At 38.3% G+C, this 20,229-nt stretch overlaps 1 protein-coding gene across 8 annotated transcripts in view; it reads right to left on the reverse strand.

Annotated features, from left to right (window-relative positions):
* LOC120543152 (dynamin binding protein) overlaps positions 1-20,229 on the reverse strand; it is a 211,627-nt gene that overhangs the window by 38,027 nt on the left and 153,371 nt on the right. For 3 of the 8 annotated variants that reach the window (XM_039776063.1, XM_039776047.1, XM_039776072.1), the window contains 3 exons: positions 3,149-3,345; positions 812-911; positions 176-323 (listed from right to left, as the gene is read on the reverse strand). In XM_039776063.1, coding sequence (XP_039631997.1) covers positions 176-323; positions 812-911; positions 3,149-3,345 — 445 coding nt within the window. Of the gene's footprint in view, positions 1-175; positions 324-811; positions 912-3,148; positions 3,346-13,663; positions 13,927-20,229 lie in introns of those variants that run through there. The other 5 variants (XM_039776056.1, XM_039776083.1, XM_039776076.1 and 2 more) reach the window with 3 other exon arrangements.

A 20,229-nucleotide genomic window follows, 5' to 3' on the forward strand; every position in this document is an offset into this window, starting at 1 on the left:
TTTGTATATAGAGCACAGGCTCCGAATTGTTAAAATACATTAGTTTCTTCAGGATCTCACACCAGACATTAAATCACAGCGGCTTAACAAAGGAACCGAATTGCATACATTATCAAAGAACCAGGAGTGCTGGCAAGTTTCTTTATGTAAATACCCTGAGCACCTCCATTATTACCTTAATGTCTCCAGGCACTCCTGCACATGCTTCTGGATCATCTCGTCTTTCTCATATCCCTCAAGCAGGGCAATTGCGTCATCGTGATTCTGACAATAGATTTTATATACATCTTCCAGGTCAGTCTTGTACTTTAGAAAAACATTTCCTGACCAAAAAGGAAAAAAAAAGAATCATAACCTTGGTTGAAATAAAACCAGAAACACAGATACAATTCTGACTTAAAAGGCTTTGTCTCAAGTATTAAAATGGGCTGGTAAAAACAGAACATTCTACTGGTACTTCAGCCTATTCCTGTTAATTTACCTTAATTGCTACCCGTAAGTGAAAGATTATTTCAACATAATTTTTTTGTCTTCTTGTGTGTATTTGAATATGCAATACACAGGTAACCAAAATACTAATCCTACACTGATGAAGTGTGATTCATACAATAAACAGCTTTAATTCAGCCTGAAAGAAAAGGAAAAAATTATTTGGCAAATCCTTACAAGAAACATTAATTTTTATTACACTGCTGGGCAAATCAACATGGGTGTGTTTTTATGATATGATAAGACAAGATGTGACTTGAATATATTATGCTGGGAAAAAAAATCTCATTAAATAAAATACACACATATATATAAACCTCACCTATAAGATCAGTTTCTTGCAGATCTTTGAACAGGCGCTTTGAGAGATCAATCACCATCTGAATGTTACCAAAGAGCCCGTCATAATCTATATTCTGTACCTTTGATAAAACAAATAAGCAACTGTCATATAAATACATTACTTAATAGTAAAGAGCCCGTCACAATCTATATTTTGTACCTTTAATAAAACAAATAAGCAACTATGAAATAAATATTATATAAATATATATTTATAAATTCTATAAATATTAAATAATTTTATTTAATTTCTTCATGGCCACCATGCTCTGACTCTATCTATGCAGAGCTATGAATGCTGTTCATAAAGAAAGACAAAAACTCTCACACAGCGTATTTTTTTTTCTATTCTTTAACAATATGGTTAAAACAAAACAATATTTTCAGATTTGTTTAACTAATTTCAGAGTGCGGTGACAGCAACTCACACACCAATCGGATGTGGAAGGAACATACAAGTAGTTGGCTTAAAAAGCCATACAGAGAATGTGAGAACATCTGCTGACCACATACTGTCTCTGACTAGCCAGACTTGAATTCAGGCCAATGGATCTTAGAGGCAGCAGAACTAAACACTGTGCAAATGTGCTGCCTAACTTTGGTTATGAAAACAAAATGACATTCATTAATTGATAGCTATAAAAAGGTAAATGCAACCTTTAAAAACCCACACATATACTTATTCTACTAACACTACTGTATTTTGCCTTATGAAGATTCTACTTTCCACGTACATCAAACTATCCTTGCTAGCCTTGTGGCGCACTTAATGACACTGCTCACAATAAAAAGAACTATATTAAACCAGTCTTGCTTACATGATTATCTTTATTTTTTCCAATGTTCGCTTTTGGCAGGTAGGGCACTATAGAGCTAACAATGCCAATTTGCAGGCTTCAGTTGCTAGTTTCTCAGTTTGACATGCAAGTGCTACTTCATTCATTCAGAAAACTTAGCACAGGCTAATCGTAGGATTTAACTTGTCAGCAAGGCAAACATACTGTAGTTCAGAAATATTAATGGTGTTTACATTAATGTACATAACAAATCTGTGCCTTTGCAGTACTTTGGATTTGATTGTCAGTTCCCTGAATAAACGGCTTAATCTGTGGCCAGTCTTAAATAATCTTTAAATGAAAAAAATATGCTGACTCTTCAATAGCCCAGTGACTAAAAAAACAGGTGTCCCTCACTTTACAAAGATAATTCCCTTTAATAAGGTGAATTTTCATAACACAAATATATAATTTCCATTAATTTAAATGAAATAAATGTATTAAGTGTTCTCTGCCCCATCAAAATACTATTTTGCTCACCAAAATACAAGAAAATGGATGCAATTAGTTCAACAATAGTCATCAACCATTACGAAGACATTAAATACAGTTTAGTAAGGCTGCTTCCCTATGCCGTATCACTTTGTTTTCCAACTAATAAGTGATATTGTTTTGGATCCAGGATGTACTTTTCTCCCTATTCAGGTGGGTCGGGCTTTACATTAACCACCACCAATGTGCAGCATCCATCTGGATGATGCAATGGCAGCCATTCTGCACCAATATGCTTACCACATATTAGCTATTAGGAGGTGAAGGGTTGAGAGAGATTGTTAGCCAATAGAGACAGGGGCTGATTAGGGGGCCACAGTGATCAATTTAACCTGGACAGGCAGACAGAGAGAGCCAGGGTCTCGGTTTTATGTCTCATCCAAAGGAGAGCACCATTTTTACAGTACAGTGTTCCTGTCAATTGACTGGGCCATTGGGATCCACACACAGACTACAGGGTAAGCACCCCTTGATGACCTCTCCAACACCTCAGAAGTGAGACAGATACACAAGACAAGTTGGCTAAACCTTAGTACTTGAATGCAGTGTCATCTGTGAGAATCATTTTTGCCCGAAATTGGGTATCACCAACATCCTGCCCCTACCCAGATATCCACCTGCATTCTGCTCCACAGGCTTGCAAAGAAGAATATGACTGAGTATTCACGCTGGCGGGATGTGCTTGAAATCGACTCTTCATTGTGATTTGTATGATGCTAAAGCTATTAAATAACTTTCCTTATAAAGCAGTTAGAACTGAACGCCTGTATTAACAATTACAAAGCAAGCAGACTTTTAGCTAATAATGAAGTTCTGGTCATGCTTCAGAATGCCACAAAAAGAAGAGTGTTCCCCACTGTATTATTTCAATGTAGATGAAGAAGCCAAGATTTGAGGAGCATGACCATACCCATAAAACATGTCTATTATGGCAGTCGGACTAATAAAGCTGATGACAAGCTGACTGAGAAATAGGACAGTGCTAGTACCTGTTTTCTTTGGAGGGGCTGCATTATTTCCTTGACACACATTTGCAGATCTTTTATGTAATCTTTCTCTGTCTGCAGGAGTTCCTCAATAACCTTTGAACGCTTTTCCATCATTCTGAGCTCGGGACTTTCCGAGTTGGTCGAAGCAGATGCCGACTCTATGGAGGCTGGGTGACTTGAAAGGAGAGTCATCTCTGCTAAATAAAAAGACAATTTTGAAACATTCAGCAGTAAAGCAAGCAACTTACATACATCAAGGTTCTTCAAGAACAACTCTATAGTGGAGTGTAAAAAAACTTTTAAATAAGAGAAATTATGGCAAAACAAGGAGAGTATACAATACAATTTAAACATGTAAATGCAAGACGGGTTCAGTGATCATATTAGAAGATGGCATACCAATGCAAATATATAGAGGTAATTTTCAAAGATAAAGTGGCTTCTGGAAGTGGTGAAGAGCTGAAAGTGATATGTACAGTGGTGCCTTGGTTTGCAAGCATAATTCGTTCCAGAAATGTGCTTGTAATCCAAAACACTTGTTTATCAAAGCAAATTTCCTCCTAAGAAATAATGGAAACTCAGATGATTCGTTCCACAGGTCAAAAATATTCATATAAAAATGATTCATACAAAATATAAAGTAAAAATACATCAAACAGATTAACCTGCATTTTGCCTTTGAAAAGAATCGTGGCTGGTGTAAGGGAGACGAGAGGAGGAGGAGGGTTATTGTGTATGACACCTTTCAATATAACTAACGGAATCACTGCTGTCTGTTGGCTCAGTGGAATCTTTTACTTTTTTTGCGACTTTAACAAGTCACAAGTTAAACAAGTCAAGTTTAACAAAAATGCTTTAAAGTGCTCACACACGTGGTCACAATGCTGCAGTAAACAGTATACGCTAATACAGGTGTTGACTATACGAGTGAGGCATGCCACATGAGACCGAGCATGGGAGACAATTACCCACAATCCCACAGCGAGACAGAGAGAGAACCGCATCGAATCGGTTGTGATCACGTGATGCTCGGCAGACAGAGCATATACATACTACTCGTATTGCAAGACCTCGCTCTTTATCAAGTTAAAATTTATAAAAAATTTTTGCTCGTCTTGCAAAACACTCGTAGACCAAGCTACTCACAATACAAAGATTTACTGTATCTGCCAGCAGATGAGCAATAGATGTGAAATGATCATGAGCCTACATTTGCAGATTTCATACACCTTACTGTGTTTTATTGTCCCTTATTTGAAAAAAGCAAAATAAGGGGAACCTTGAATTAATGGTGAAAAACAACCCAGGAGAGTTGACTAGGAGCCTTGATTCTAATAAATTCTTTATTGTAGGCTTACAGATTTCTTTTCTATCAACCTTTCAAAAGAAAGAACACTTGAGTCGCCCAGCTACTTGTTAAAAAAAACTGGAATATAAAAAGCTTAGAATGAAAAACTGAGACCTTTCGCAATTAGCTGATTCGTTTTTATACTCCACCCTAAAATATTTTTTAGATGCTACTTACACGGAGTACTTTGTAGAGGGGGCTGAGAAAAACATAATCTCATGCTTTGATGGGGAATTGAGAGAAAGTGTATGATATAATAGAAGACAATCGTGACCAATGCTGTACAACGGCAAACAATGAGAAAAATGAAAGAAAAAAAAAATCTCACATTACTTGTGTTGCATAATTAATAAGTTGTGGTTATCTAGTCATATGCTTAAAATGTGCAAAATTCATGCGTTTTTGGTAAAGTATTGTTAGTTACTTCCAGAATATTTACCATGCCTCATAAATCATGAACTAAAGCCTTGTGGGATTGACTTTTTAAATTATACACAGAACTCTGTATCAATACATGAGGGACAGAAGTCAAATGGCTTTATTGTCATACCATCCACACACAGTATTGGCAGCATAGAGTGGCACTAAGTAACATTTCCCAGGACTGAAGTGCAACACATACAGAAACACAGGGCAAGTGAAAGACAGGCAAAGAACTATGCTGCACAATCAATCAATCAATAAATAGTGGGAAAGTGAGTAGATAGTAATAATTATAAAAAGAGTTTAATAAATAAATAAGAAGAACTAATAATAAAAAGGTACTAACAAGGGTAACAAATGTATTGCATACAAAGAAGCTCCTAGGATCTGAGAGCAGGAGGGCAGCAAGGAGTTCAGAGTTCAGACAGTCAAGGGGACAAAGCTATTGCAGAAACTGGCAGAACTGATTTGAATGCTTCAGAACCTTCTGTCATATGGAAGTGGGACAAAGGAGGGGAGGGAGCAATCCTTTACAATGCTACAGGCTATAAGTGGATACAACAGTTTGTAAAAAGGTCCAAATGACCTTTTCTGCTATGTGCGCTATCTGTTCTAGAACTACATGGTAAGGGACACTGCAGTTTCCAAACCAGACAGTGATGCATCTAATCAGAATGGTCTCAATGGTGCTCCTGTAGAATGTGGTGAGAATGGGGGTGGGAGGGGTTGCTGGGGGTGGGCTTGCCTTCTTTAGCTGCCAAAGGAAGTGGAGACATTGCTGTGCCTTCTTGATATGGAGGTGGTTTTAATTTGTCCAAGTAAAGTCAGATGCCCGATGCACACCAAGGAGTTTGGTACTCCATACCAATTCCACGAGAGAAACCTTGATGTGCAGTGGGGTGTGGATAGCATACTACTTCCTGTTAACAACCTTTCGCCATGTTTACAGTACATCAAGAGACAGATTGTTGTACTTCACCAGTCCGCCAATCATCCTATCTCTCTGTAAGCCGACTCATGCTCATTGCTGATGAGACCCAACACCGTTTTGTCATACGCAAACTTAATGATAGTGTTCAAGCTGTATGCAGCCATACAATTGTGAGTCAACACAGTGAATAGAAGTGGGCCGAGTACATAACCCTGGTGGGAACAAGTGCTCAGCGTGATGGTACTGGACTGCCTAAGGTCTCGCTGTCAGTTAGTCCAGACTCCACTTACATAGGGAGCGTTGTAGTCTAGCAGGCCCAAACTCCTTATGAGCTTATGAGAGGTGATGTGTTGTGAAGCGGGTTTTCAATTCAAAAAGTGACTCCCATGAGGATTTAGCTCCCTATTCATGATGTCTGATGTGAGATTTTGTAGGTTTCTTATATTGTTAGCTCTTGTATGGCATTAGTCACTATTGGCTTCAATTATGTCAAACTTCTCTCTCCATTCTGCAGCAAACATGTGGCTAAAATTCCTCTCAGTCACCACTACAAGGTTCATGGGGTAAATAACAGAAAAAAAAAATACATCATTTTTAGGTGGAGTATTCCTTCCTGGGGTGATGATGTAGGGTGCTTCATAAAGATCAACTTAGAATTGCAACTGTCTTGTTCTAATTCTATGCTTTCAGTAGAGCCTGAATTAAACTTAATTGTTTAAAAATTTAAAGCATGTTGGCACAATGGTTAGAACTACTGCATCATAGCTTTGTGAGCCTGGCTTATATATATATATATACATACATACACATATACATATCTTCATTTTTGGGTGGTTGGTGATGCTAAATCGACCCATATAAATTAGAGAGTGAGTGTAGAGGAGTACTGTAAATTAGATAGATCAATGTCCAATCCATTGATTTCTGTTGCAGCCTACAGTAGGACAGTCTTTGATTCCATGACCTGCTGCACTGGATTAAGTGTTTTAAGGATATGAATCAACAGAGGGATGTTTAAAAAGAAATGCTAACAAAGCAAGAGAAGGGAAAACTACTTACAGTGTATAAAGCACACAGTATTCATCCTTTCCTGACAATACAGGTAAGAGGCTACAGAGCACACCGATTTTTATTCTATGTTTGGCCAGAACTGAGGACAAAGGGGTCACAAATTCCACTTGAGGATTAATAAAGTATATCAAAACAAAAAAAAACAAAAGCTTTACCTCTAAGTCAAGGATTTTGTCATTTAACTGTACACTGTATATTAGCAGAAACAGGCTTACTTAAAGGTGCAGGAATGACACAACTATAGGTGCTTTATTGCTGCTAAAGACTAAAAGGATGTAACAAGGGAATGGAACACCAAACATCTTCAACAGATTGTTTCCTTGACCTATGACAATGCGGGGATTTAAAATTAACATATAGATGGAGGACAAAATACTATTATTGATCAAACACAAAGCCACCCTTTCTACTTTGCAGTGTATGAAAAAACAGCAACCACTCGCTCAGAATGGCAATATGCATTATTTTTGCTTGACAACCAGTACACTTATTACGCAAAGAGCACAAATGATCATTTTTTAAATGATCTATTATGCACCAAACACACGTCTAAAAATACCACCATAGCTGAAGACACAAAGAAAACAACTGCACACAATTTAAAAAAAAATTCAGCAAACTTCCAAACCATGGACTTCAAAGACTCACAGTGGTAAATAACAGCCATTTCTGTATCTTGAATACGAAGTCGCTTAAGAAGATCTGCATATAACAACAATAGTTTAAACAATATCAACTTTATAAATTCCAGATACTGACTGATATTTTCAGCAATAAAAATGAATCGTCAATTACAGTAAATTAAAGGCTACGTTTCCCATGCTTTTTGAATATTAGGTAACTTCAACAAAAATAAAAAAGACACAACTGCACAGTCTTACTATACATTACTCCACTACATACCTCACATTTGATGTTTTTTAATACATTTTATTCACACTCAGATAGTGCTCTACTCAATAAGCCATTGTATGATCTCCCCATGTCCATGTGGGTTTCCTCCCACGGTCCAAAGACATGCAGGTTAGGTAGACTGGTAATTGTAAACTGGCCTCTGAAGTCTGTGTGTGTGTTTACCCTGCGATGGGCTGGTACACTTTTCCAGGTACTGTTACTGTATTGCACCCGGTACTTGCTCAATAAGCCAGTTTACTCCTGTATAGCACTCATCACATAATATAGCCTCCAAGCATTGAAATAAGGTAAATTTAGAACTTTAAAATGATGACAGCAAAGCACAGCACAGCATCACACAAATACACATAGGGTAATAATGCCCTGTCTCATTTCATTGGTTAAATGCCGTTTTCTTGCCAGTATCACTGGAGTATTGTCCAAGTAGTACTTCAGAGGGTATAGTAACACAGTCTATTCCAAGTTTGCTTTAAAGTAGACAGACGGTTTTCAAGTAATCAGCAGATGTTTGGACACCTGTGCAAATTGTTTGCTTCAACTTGCAAGCCTAATTTACTTTAATTGCTGCAGAATATCCGTAAGTTGTAACCTATTAGTTGTTCCTCGAAGAAAGGCCCATTTATAATATTCTGATATTTACTTTTTTTGCAGTTTGTGCTAACCTAAACTTTAAATTTAAACCTCTGGCAGTTTACTGCTTATCTTTTCACTATTTTAGGTCATTCATTGCATTTCAGCTGACTATATCTGAAGAAAAACTGTAAAAACTGAAGAGTTCTAAAACTTTCGACCAGTTGTGTATACAAACACACACATATCAAAATAGACAGATAGATGCTTCATTGGTCCCCTTTGATACTGGATCCGGGGGAGCAGCCATGGGATGCATACTACTTCCCCCGGAACATTTGGTGGCAGCTCCCCTGGGTTGCATTAGGGCCAATACCTTGGAACACCGGAGCTCATACCTGTTGGGCTCCGTGGCCACCACCAGGGGGAGCTGCAAGGCTTCCTGAGCCTAAGTGGGAGGTAATGCAGCCACACCCGGAAGTGCAGCCTAATCTAGGTTAATTTCCACCTGGAGCACTTCTGGGTGAACTATAAAGAGAGCCTGGGGCCACCACTCAGGGCACCAGGGTTGGGAGGAGGAGGACAAAGCTGCCTGTGAGGAGTGGAGGAAGAATTAGTGTGGTTTTTGTGTTGGTGTTTTTGGGACTGTGTTGTGGCTGGGGGACATGGTGAAGACATGCCCTCCAGCTGAAGAAAAATAAATTTGTGTTTTATTTTTACGTATGCCTCCGTGTCGGGTCGGGCACCTACAGTCATGGCCGAAATTATTGGCACCCCTGGAATTTTCCCAGAAAATGCACCATATCTCCCAGAAAATTGTTGCAATTACAAATGTTTGGTATACACTTGTTTATTTCCTTTATGTGCATTGGAACAACATAAAAAAAGAGAAAAAAAGTCAAATCTGACATCATGTCACACAGAACTCCAAAAATGGGCTGGACAAAATTATTGGCACCCTCAACTTAATATTTGGTTGCACGCCCTTTGGAAAAAATAACTGAAATCAAGCGCTTCCTATAACCATCAACAAGCTTGTTACACCTCTCAACTGGAATTTCCGACCACACTTCTTTTGCAAACTGCTCAAGGTCTCTCAGATTTGAAGGGCGCCTTCTCCCAACAGCAATTTTGAAATCTCTCCATAAGTGTTCAATCGGATTTAGATCCAAACTCATTGCTGGCCACTTCAGAACTCTCCAGCGCTTTCTCTTCAACCATTTCTGGGTGCTGTTAGAGGTATATTTGGGGTCATTGTCCTGCTGAAACACCCATGACCTCTGACGCAGACCCAGCTTTCTGACACTGGGCCCTACATTGCACCCCAGTATCTTTTGGTAGTCTTCAGATTTCATGATGCCTTACACACAGTCAAGGCATCCAGTGCTAGAGGCAGCAAAACATTCCCAAAACATCTTAGACCCTCCACCATGTTTGACTGTAGGTATTGTGTTCTTTTCTTCGTAGGCCTCATTCTGTTTTCTGTGAACAGTAGAATAATGAGCTTTACCAAAAAGCTCTACCTTGGTCTCATCTGTCCACAAGACGTTCGCCCAGAAGGATTTTGGCTTCCTCAAGTACATTTTGGCAAACTCCAGTCTGGCTTTTTAATGTTTCTGTGTCAGCGTTGGGGTCCTCCTGGCTCTCCTGTCATAGCGTTTCATTTCGTTCAGATGTCGACGAATAGTTTGAGCTGACACTGTTGCACCCTGAGTCTGCAGAACAGCTTGGATATGATTTAAAGATGATTAGGGCTATTTGTCCACCATTCGGACTATCCTTCGTTGCAATCTTTTATCAATTTTTCTCTTCCGTCCACGTCCAGGGAGATTAGCTACAGTACCATGGGTTGTGAACTTCTTGATTATGTTGCGCACAGTGGACAAAGGAGCATGAAGATCTCTGGAAATGGATTTGTAGCCTTGAGATTTTTGATATTTTCCCACAATTTTTGTTCTCAAGTCCTAAGACAATTCTCTGCTCTTCTTTCTGTTCTCCATGCTTAGTGTGGCACACTCAGACACACAACAGAAAGGTTGAGTCAACGTTTCTCCATTTTAAATGGCTTCAGGTGTGATTGCTATATTGCCAGCACCTGTTTCTTGTCACAGGTGAGTTCAAACGAGCATCATATGCTTGAAATAAAACGATTTACCCACAAATTTTGAAAGGGCGCCAATAATTTTGTCTGGCCCATTTTGGAGTTCTGTGTAACATGATGTCAGGTTTGGCTTTTTTTCTCTGTTTTTTTGTGTTGTTCCAATGCACATCAAGGAAATAAACATGTGTATACCAAAACATTTGTAATTGCAACAATTTTCTGGGAGATATGGTGCATTTTCTGGGAAAATTCCAGGGGTGCCAATAATTTCAGCCATGACTGTATATAGCACCTTTCACTATATATATATATATATATATATATATATATATATATATATATATATATATATATATATATACATACATACACACAATGTAAAGCAAGCAAACACAATCAGCCATAACTTGGGAGGTGGTAACTGCCTCCACTAGTCACACAAGACTAAATTTTGAACTGAACTGACCTGACTAGTCAACTGTTTTTTTTGTGTCTGTTCTAGTTGCTTCACATCCTGCATTTTAACTATTTTGGCATTTCTTTTCTGAGGTGTGTCACTCACTTAGCTGACCCAGCTTCCCATCGTATTAATTTTGATCTGACTGACTACCACACAGCTACCCACCTCTTTTGACTATACTGTGAATACACAAGCGAGGCAATGACCAAATCCCAACGTAAACTACAATAAAGACTGGGGTGCACAAACCTTTGAATTTCCCAGGAAAACACAATAACAACTTTTTCAGTCATCATAAAAGAAAAGCTTCTAAAGCAGTAAATATTGTGACCTGTAGGGAGTGCAGCAGTACCCGCAAACAAAACTAGACACACACGTCCTACGGTCAAAATTTTTTGTCAAAAATACCTTACATAGGTTCCTTCTCTTACCAGAACACAGAATAAATACTTCTTTTCTTTATTCTTTTGCTCCTTCCCCACTACTCCCAGGTGAGCTTTGCCCGAGTCTGCTCCCGACTCTTGACACACATGGGGAAGGCAGAGAAGCTAATTTTTCAACCCAGACCCAGGAGTACTTCCTGCACAACATCACTGCCACCAATAAGCACGTACAGGTCAGAAGGAATCTTCCCAGGACAAAAGAGTATATTTTTGACAGCATATCCAAGTATCACGGCGGGGTGCCTATTGATACTACAGTTTCCATGCTACCCTGAAGGTGCACAAATAGGTGCTATACTGGCGGAATGCTGCCACCCAGCATACTGGGGGAATTCACATCTTGAGGTGGACATCTCTCACTTGTCTTCCAAATAAAGACCTCCTGGCCAGAAACATACCCAGCTTCCTGCCCAACAGAGGTGCCTTTTAATTCATGCCCTTCCTTTCTAAAGGTTTCCTGGCCAGGTAAGGAACCATCAATCCTGGCTTGTACGCCGGTCAACCTATGTCATCTGTGACAACAATCACAAGCTTTTAACTTTCAATGGGGTTACCTGCAAGGCAAGGATAGAAAGTGGCATGATACACTTTGTTTATGCTACTCTACTAGGTATTTTTTTCTTTTCATCTTTGGTGGCACAGCCAGTTAGCTACTGCCTGAAGCATTGAAGTTAATGTGTAATGTGATCATTCGCACGTGTGTGGCATTTCCATCAGGTACTCATTTTCCTCTCACATTCCAAAGACATGCTGCATAGGTAAAATTGGCCATACTAAATTAGACCTATGTGTCTGAGTGTATATAATGGACTGGCACCCTGTCCTGGACTGGTTCTTACTTCATACCCAGTGCTGCCAAGACAGGCTTCAGCCCTCACTTTGACCTTGAATGAAATAAACAAAATCAAACTTGAACTTGAAAACATTTTTATAACACAGATTTATAGAATTTCCCCTTGGGATTAATAAAGTATCTATCTATCTATCTATCTACAGTTTAATACAGTTGATGTGCTGGCCTTGTATGCTCCTTTTGGGAATTTACAATTAAAATATCTGTCAGGTATTTTTCTATGCTTGTCCTGGTACCTGCCAGTGCCACCTTTTTTCTATTGGCCATGTTATTATTGTACGTTTAAGTACATTTGAAACAGTATTGTAATCTTGTTAGCTCTGTAAAGTGCCTTCTGAAGAAACATTTTGGCAATGGCATAATATATAGCCAATAACAGACAGAAGTAATAGCTCCCCACTTTCTGAATTGGGTTAAAAATAGATGGATCCAAGACACATGAAAAAGCAGAACTGACAGGTTTAGAATGGCACAGCTGAATATAGTCTTTAGACAGACAAGATAGCTTTGTAACTGTCTTGGCACTATAATGCAAAAGTCCAGCCAAATTGTGGTGGTCGTCGTGGGCATAGTGGATCACCAAGGAAACTCGCAAAAATTTTTAACGCATCTAAGACACAATGTAACTGTTACAGTTTAATAATCTGGGTGGAAACAACCATGTAAATGCCGGGGGGAATTACCATTGTAAGATCAACCTGTGTAGGCATTAGAATCAATTATGTGGGAACTGATACAAATTAATAAATTAGTTAGAATAAAATCAGCGCCAACTATCTAGGGCTTAATTTAGGAATTTCGGCAACAAAAACACACCCCACGGAGTAGCTGTTTCAAGCCGTTTAGACCTCAGAGGCCAAAGTAAATCAAGCTGAATCAGGCTGGTCGCACCTGCAAGGCACCTGTGCCGTGAACTTTATGGAACGATCCCATTTGTGATATGCGAGTCCAAATCCCGAGAGAAAACACAAACTGTACCGGCTGAAATGATAATGCATTTCCAACTTAGTGGACTCCGTTCGTTCGCCGGCGATATATTACATAAACAAGGAAAAGGCGTGCATGTCTTGAGTGTCATGAAGCATCTCCGAAGCAAAAGGCAGCCATGTAAAATGCAACGGTACATAATGATATTTACCCAAAAATAAAGGTGTTTACAATTACATCAAACTGTAAATGAACAAGACGGGAAATTCCAAACTCCCATTTAATCAAACAAACAAAACTACCGTAGGCTACAATTAAATATTAGACGTTTGTTCTGTTGTGATTTAAACGTATACGATCAGTAGCTTTTCAGTCTACACCCACTGCTCGCGCCACACCGTCATCTGTATACCGGACAGGCAGCGCTGCCTCTTTAAGAAACTCCCGGTTCAGTCATGCGCATCGCCTCCTACCTTCCTCTCCACTCCAGTCCCGCCGCCGCTACAAGTGTAACAAAGTCCTCCCAGGTGTGGCGAACTTCAAACTGTTCATTTTTACACAGTCATTTTTGTTTTCTGTGTTTGCGTTAAAGAAGTGCAACTGTGACCGACAAAGTTTTCTTTGAGTACGTGCCAGGCAGATCGTCTCCTCACAGGTCCGCCGGTCTCCAAACAGAACACTCATTCTGCCTCGAAGAGCAACGTATTAACATGTGAATAGCTGGGATGCAGCGAGATTACACACAATTGAGAGCACATGCAAACGAAGGGGGCAAAAAGCGGAGCTGGACTCTACCCCGAGATCGGCTCAGCTGATGGCTTTGGGGAGGGGGGGTTGAGTGGTCATACAATACGCAGCCGATTGGGGTGGAGCTGCCGTGATTATACCGCATTAAAACCTCCCTTACTACTGCCTACTTTAACACAACCATCATGTATAATAATAGTGATTGAAATAAGAGAATGCGGGCCAGAATGAAAAAAAAACACAAGTGGAAAAATCCAATACTATGGTAATATTTCGGAAGGAACAACACGGCTACGGCTTTTTCCTAAAGTCCGGTGCCACGTTTTCATCCTCTATTCGCACTGGGTCATCTCCTGGGTAAACTTCCTGGGATCTTTCAACGTCTGTAATCAGACAGCCCAAAAACCCTTGATCCAACCGCCAATGTAGCTTAGCTACATAGCGCACGAATACGCAATGGTAATGATTCTGAACCACTGTAATAAATTCCAGTCCATTTACCTTTGTGAAAAATCCAAATGTTTCAAGATTGAAATTAATCTGTTGCATAGACGTCCGTTCAAATTTGATTATGATTTGCTTTACTGTGGAGGACCTAGATGGTCTTGGCTCTTTTATTAGTACCCTCTGGAAACTTCTGTCATCTTGTATCCCTATGACCAATGATCCGATACCATGAGTCAGTTCAAGTCCTGGAACGAAATGTGCCTAGGTGGTTTGACCTACAATGTATATACCGGCAATGTATGAAAGGCTGGCATTGTATAGAATGCCTAGGCAATATATAGAATGCCGAAAATTGGACGGCACAGTACGAAACGATTAATATGTCACACAGTTCCTAGGCATTCTATGCAATGCCAAAAGACAAACCGGTGAAGTATAAAATACTCTCGCTAATGACATTTCTAATGTCACATGGCAAAAAAGAAGGTTCATATTTTATTTTAACTTGTTTTTCTCAATAAGAAAATCCTATAGTTTATTTTGTATTTCTTTCATTTTCATATACTATACATCTTTTCAATAAAAGCCTTTTCATGACAATCTTTTAATACTTTGCCTAAATAGCATGTCATTCTATATAATGCCTAGGTATTACATACAATGTCTAGGGAAAGTATATATAATATTAAAATAATTCAGATATTTCATACTTTGCCTAGGTATTCTATACATTGCTGGTAACATTAAAAATGTACTTCTCTGTTACATTTTCACACACTCCTGAAAACTGCTTGGATTTCTTTTATATACAAAATGGGGTGACAAATATGAAGAACTACTGACAAATTGCAATTCCATACTATCAACATCACTAACAACATCATAAACATTATATGTGATTTGGAAACTTTGACCTATACAGTAAGTGCTACATACAGTATATACATATACATACATGCACACACACATATATATACTGTATATATATATATATATATACTGTATATATATATATATATATATATATATATATATATATATATATATATATATATACACACACACATACATACACACAAGTGACATTCAAAAAATTTCCGCACATTTAGTAAGTATTAACTGGTCATTTCTGAGAGTGTCATGTGACTGGGAAAATTGCATCGCAAAGGAAGGTGACTATGTGAAAATGTGATGAAATTTGTTTTTTAAATTCTTAATAAATAGAGTAAAAAAAAAAAAATAAGTGCGGAAAGTTTTTGCCAAGTGCTAAAGTTATCGACAGGCAGTGTGGTGTAGTGGTTAAGGCTTTGGACCTTGGACCTCAAACCCTGAGGATGTGGTTTCAAATCTTGCTAGTGACACTGTGTGACCATGAACAAATAACTTCACCTACCAGTGTTCCAAGCGAAAAAACAAAAGCAATGTAGCCAATTGTATCTTAAATGTTGTAAATTGCCTTGGATGAAGGCATCAATCAAATAATAAGTAATAATATTATTACTAGGTCATTAGAGATGCTTGCTCTTGAACATGCTATACACACAATTGCATATGACTACAACATTTCTACCTTAAATCAATTTCTGCTTTTCCTAGTGGCTTGGCTTTTGCTGATGGTCACTGCAAAACACATTTTTACAGGAAAGTGGTTTAATTTGAACTGAAATGGGTAATCAATAGGAACAATGTGAGATTTGATTGTATGTATGTATATTTACAATGGAGTAGCTTGTGGGGAACCCATGACATCACTGGTCTCGGGTTGTCTTGGAATCGAGGACACCACTTCCACTTCTATTTCTCTCTCCCTGCATTTCTGCTTCTGGCACCCTCACTGAAGGTTTATAGCGCACTGGTTAAACAGTACATGCCAAATGCAATCACGCTTCTTTTTTTAGTCCAGGACACCGCCCCTTCTTCAATTGTCTGTCCACCCTACTGGCTAGTACTACTGTTTACGTGGCCCATCAATTGCTTCTTCTGTGTCCTTCAATTACATAAAGACCCCTCTCAGAACAGTGCAGAGCATAATATTAATAAATACCGACAAATAAACTTCTCAAAACAAAATGGCTGGTGGCTTCTTGCGTCTTCCTGGGCTTTAGCACCTTGATGTCAGACATCCAGCCCCTGATCTTCTCAAGACCTCCTACACCATCTATTTATCTCTGGTGTCCAGCCCCTGATCTTCAAGAGGCCAGCCCCCGTTCCTGCCGTTACACTATCTGGTATGCCTGGATGACTTGCACAAAAGTCCAACGGGGTCCAACAGAGTCCCCCGGCTTTGAAGAAAGAAAACTCCACAGGGTACCCCCATCCACCAGACCAGCAGCATCAACTCTTGTGTTTCACATTGCCTATCCTTAAAAGAGACAGGGAAACAATCTGTACAATTTCAATTACTGTTTTAGATTTAGCTCGAGAGGGGTCATTTCAACTTATATATTTTGTAAACAGTATTTTCTTTTGCACACCCAGTTGCTGCTCCTGTTGGCAAAGAACATACCCTCAAGAGTCAGCACGAGCGACTGAATCAGCTGTGCAAACATTGGTGTGGTTGTCTGCACAAATCGCCATCACACGTCACACTGACCGGTTACAAAATATTTAAAAAACAAAAAAATTATATCTGTTTCTTTAATGAAGCAAATAAAACATAGTTAACTGGTTTGAAAGTCAGAGATTTTTTTTTAACTCCCCCAATGCCCCTGAATGTGACACTATGCATACATTTACAAACTTGATAAAATAAGAAAGTGCTCATTTTATCACAATTAAAATAGGTAGACGATTAAAATTTTAACATTTAAATATTATTAACACTATGTAATGTCTTGTAATTTCAAAGTTTTAAAAGTGTTAATGTACATGAGTCTTACCTCATATATAAATTTATGTTCAAACAATTTACCATATTTGACATGGGGTTTGATGTAAATATGTAATGGTTCTATTGAGATGCTAAAAAATGCTATTTTATATCGGTTTGTCTGCGTCCTCATGCATAAATGTCAAACTCTACCCAGGATAGGAAATATAAGCTCCCCATTGGAAAATCTTTTGTAAAACTTGAAATAGTAGGCAACATTTTACCTGATACCATTAATTAGACAGATACTTATTAGATTAGATCTACTTCACAAAAAAAAAGTAGATCCATAACTCTCTAAGTTTCTTATAATTGCTACTTTAATAAACAATATATAATAACTAATTAATTGATTTTTGTATAAATTAAGGAGCAAATCATCAGTGACCTTACATTTTTCCCAAAATACAATGAGGAATGCATGTGAACAGAACAAACATAGAAAGATGTGACATCACAAACGGTAAGTGAAAGCTCCCTCAGCATATGAGCATGGGCTATGTGTGTGAGTTTCAGTCTCTTATGTTTTACGTAATTTCTGCATGTCATGAAAAAAAAGAAAAACACCTGAAACTAGGCCAGCATTCTTATTCTGCTTGATGATGATAGTGGAAAAGTTGGATTAGCTATTTTTTCTTTTAAAGCACCTTGTTGATGGGGCATACTGCTAAAGGCAGTATTAAGATGGAGTACACATTTATGCTAAATTGCATTTAGTTCTACACTTTTACATATGTTTAGTCAATTTATAGCACATGGATATCAATCAACTGATAACCAATATTATCCATAAGACATTTCCAATACTGTAATTCAGAAGGAAATCTTCTTTAAAAATATTGTTTAATATCTTTTGTTTGAAGCGCTCGCTGTATGCTGAGTTTGCATGTTCTCCCAGTGCTCTGATCAGTTTACAGATAGGCATTTCATTTTAATGGCAACTCTAAATTAGGTCCGCACAATGTGGGGCAGCAAAGCCATGCATTGCCCAATTTCTATTCATGTGGAATCTATACACCCCTGAATTGAATTAAGCTATGTTGAAAAATGCATGGATGGGTTTTCAGAAAATGACTCAGCCTTTAAGAAATGCATGGCCAACTGCCAAAACCCAACCCAAACCAGTTTAAGATTTTGGGTAACGTGGCAGCTTGGACCTTTGGTTGCATGCCTTGGTACTTCATGAATGGCATGTGCACATTCACAATGGTGTACAATACAGTGCCTTAAACAGCAGCTCCAAGGAAAAAAAGGAAATGAGGGCAACAGTCAAGTATTACATGAAGGAGTGTAATAACAGGGTGGTATGGCTACACAGTGGTTAGTGCTGCTGCTTCACAGCTCCAGGGGTTCGATTTCAATTCCCTGCCTTGTCATTGTACGTACACTTTGCACATTCACTCCATGTCTACATAGAAGTTCTCCAAAACTCTAGCTTCCTCTCACATTCCAAAAATAATCAGATAGATAGATAGATAGATAGATAGATAGATAGATAGATAGATAGATAGATAGATAGATAGATAAAGGCACTATATGATAGATAGATAGATAGATAGATAGATAGATAGATAGATAGATAGATAGATAGATAGATAAGGCACTATATGATAGATAGATAGATAGATAGATAGATAGATAGATAGATAGATAGATAGATAGATACTTTATTAATCCCAAGGGGATTTAGGTTGAGACTAATGACTTTACACTGTCCCTGAGTGAGTGAGTGAGTGTGGATGTGTACGTTAAAATGGCCAGGCAGTCACCAGGCAGGATTACTGCAGATCCTTCTTTATACCCACTGCTGCCAGGATAGGCTTGGGCTCCACAGAAACTTGCGCTTGAGAAAGTGTGCCTTACTGGATAAACAGACAGATCTCACCGTCACAAAGTAACACCCAGCATACGCTATATGCCCTTGTAATCTGTCCCAGTGTGTTGGCACATATAATGTAGTACAAAGGTAAGAAAACACAACTAAGCTTTTATTGCTAAGATACCATCACTACTCCCGACGCTTTGCTGCTGCATAGCTTTCTTTAAGCTGTTTGACTTGCTTTATCCTGCATCGCATTATGATAACACACAAATCTATAATATAACTCTAATGCAAAATTACACATTTTTGGTCAAATGTAATGTAAAAATCTGAGTGCACAATAAACAAATTTTAAAGAGGATTAATACTTTAGCATATCAATTAAAGCAGCAATATATATATAAACAAACAAGACTCTTTCCAGTGCATTTAATTTACCATGGCATCCCAGAATATAATAACACCTCATACAGAAATATACATGTGTACAACTGGAGCACAGACCAGCTACCTGAATCACTCAAGGTCACACTGCCTCAAGGCTAGGATTGTAAATTTTACAGCTGTTGTTTCTAATTCCATTCCTTACTGACTAGACTACATTTCCTTAATCTCTTGGTTGATTTAAGATTATCATATTTTCCCAGGTTTCAGGCGTATTTAACCAGTTATTTGTTTAGCTGAACCACTGAACAGAGACTGAACTGTTATTGATGTACAAGAGTCTCGGCTAAGCCTTCAGTATATATACATAATGAATGCTCACAGTAGGCTATTGTTATTGTCCCCAATTATCTTTAATAATCCATTCATACAGTCCAGTATTTAAAGCATGTGCCTGTCTCATTTGCATAACCATTCTGGACTTATGCTGAAGACTCCACATAAAGATTAGGATTTTTTTTTTTTTTTGTCTGAAGAGAGTTTATGTACCCAATGTGCAGCATACCTTCACAAAGAACTATTTTAATATGCCAGACAAGGAAACAGACAGCACTGCCACTTAGTGAATTAGTCTTTTACACGTTGAGAGATTGAAATCTGAACTAATTTCCATGGGAAGTAGGTATTTCTGAAAGAGCTTGTACTTCATACATCAGCATAACAAAAAAAACTCCTTTGTGCAGTCCAAGTAAATCATAAATCTAATTCAC

Source organism: Polypterus senegalus, chromosome 1, assembly GCF_016835505.1.
Source record: "Polypterus senegalus isolate Bchr_013 chromosome 1, ASM1683550v1, whole genome shotgun sequence".
NCBI classification, from domain to species: Eukaryota; Metazoa; Chordata; class Cladistia; order Polypteriformes; family Polypteridae; genus Polypterus; species Polypterus senegalus.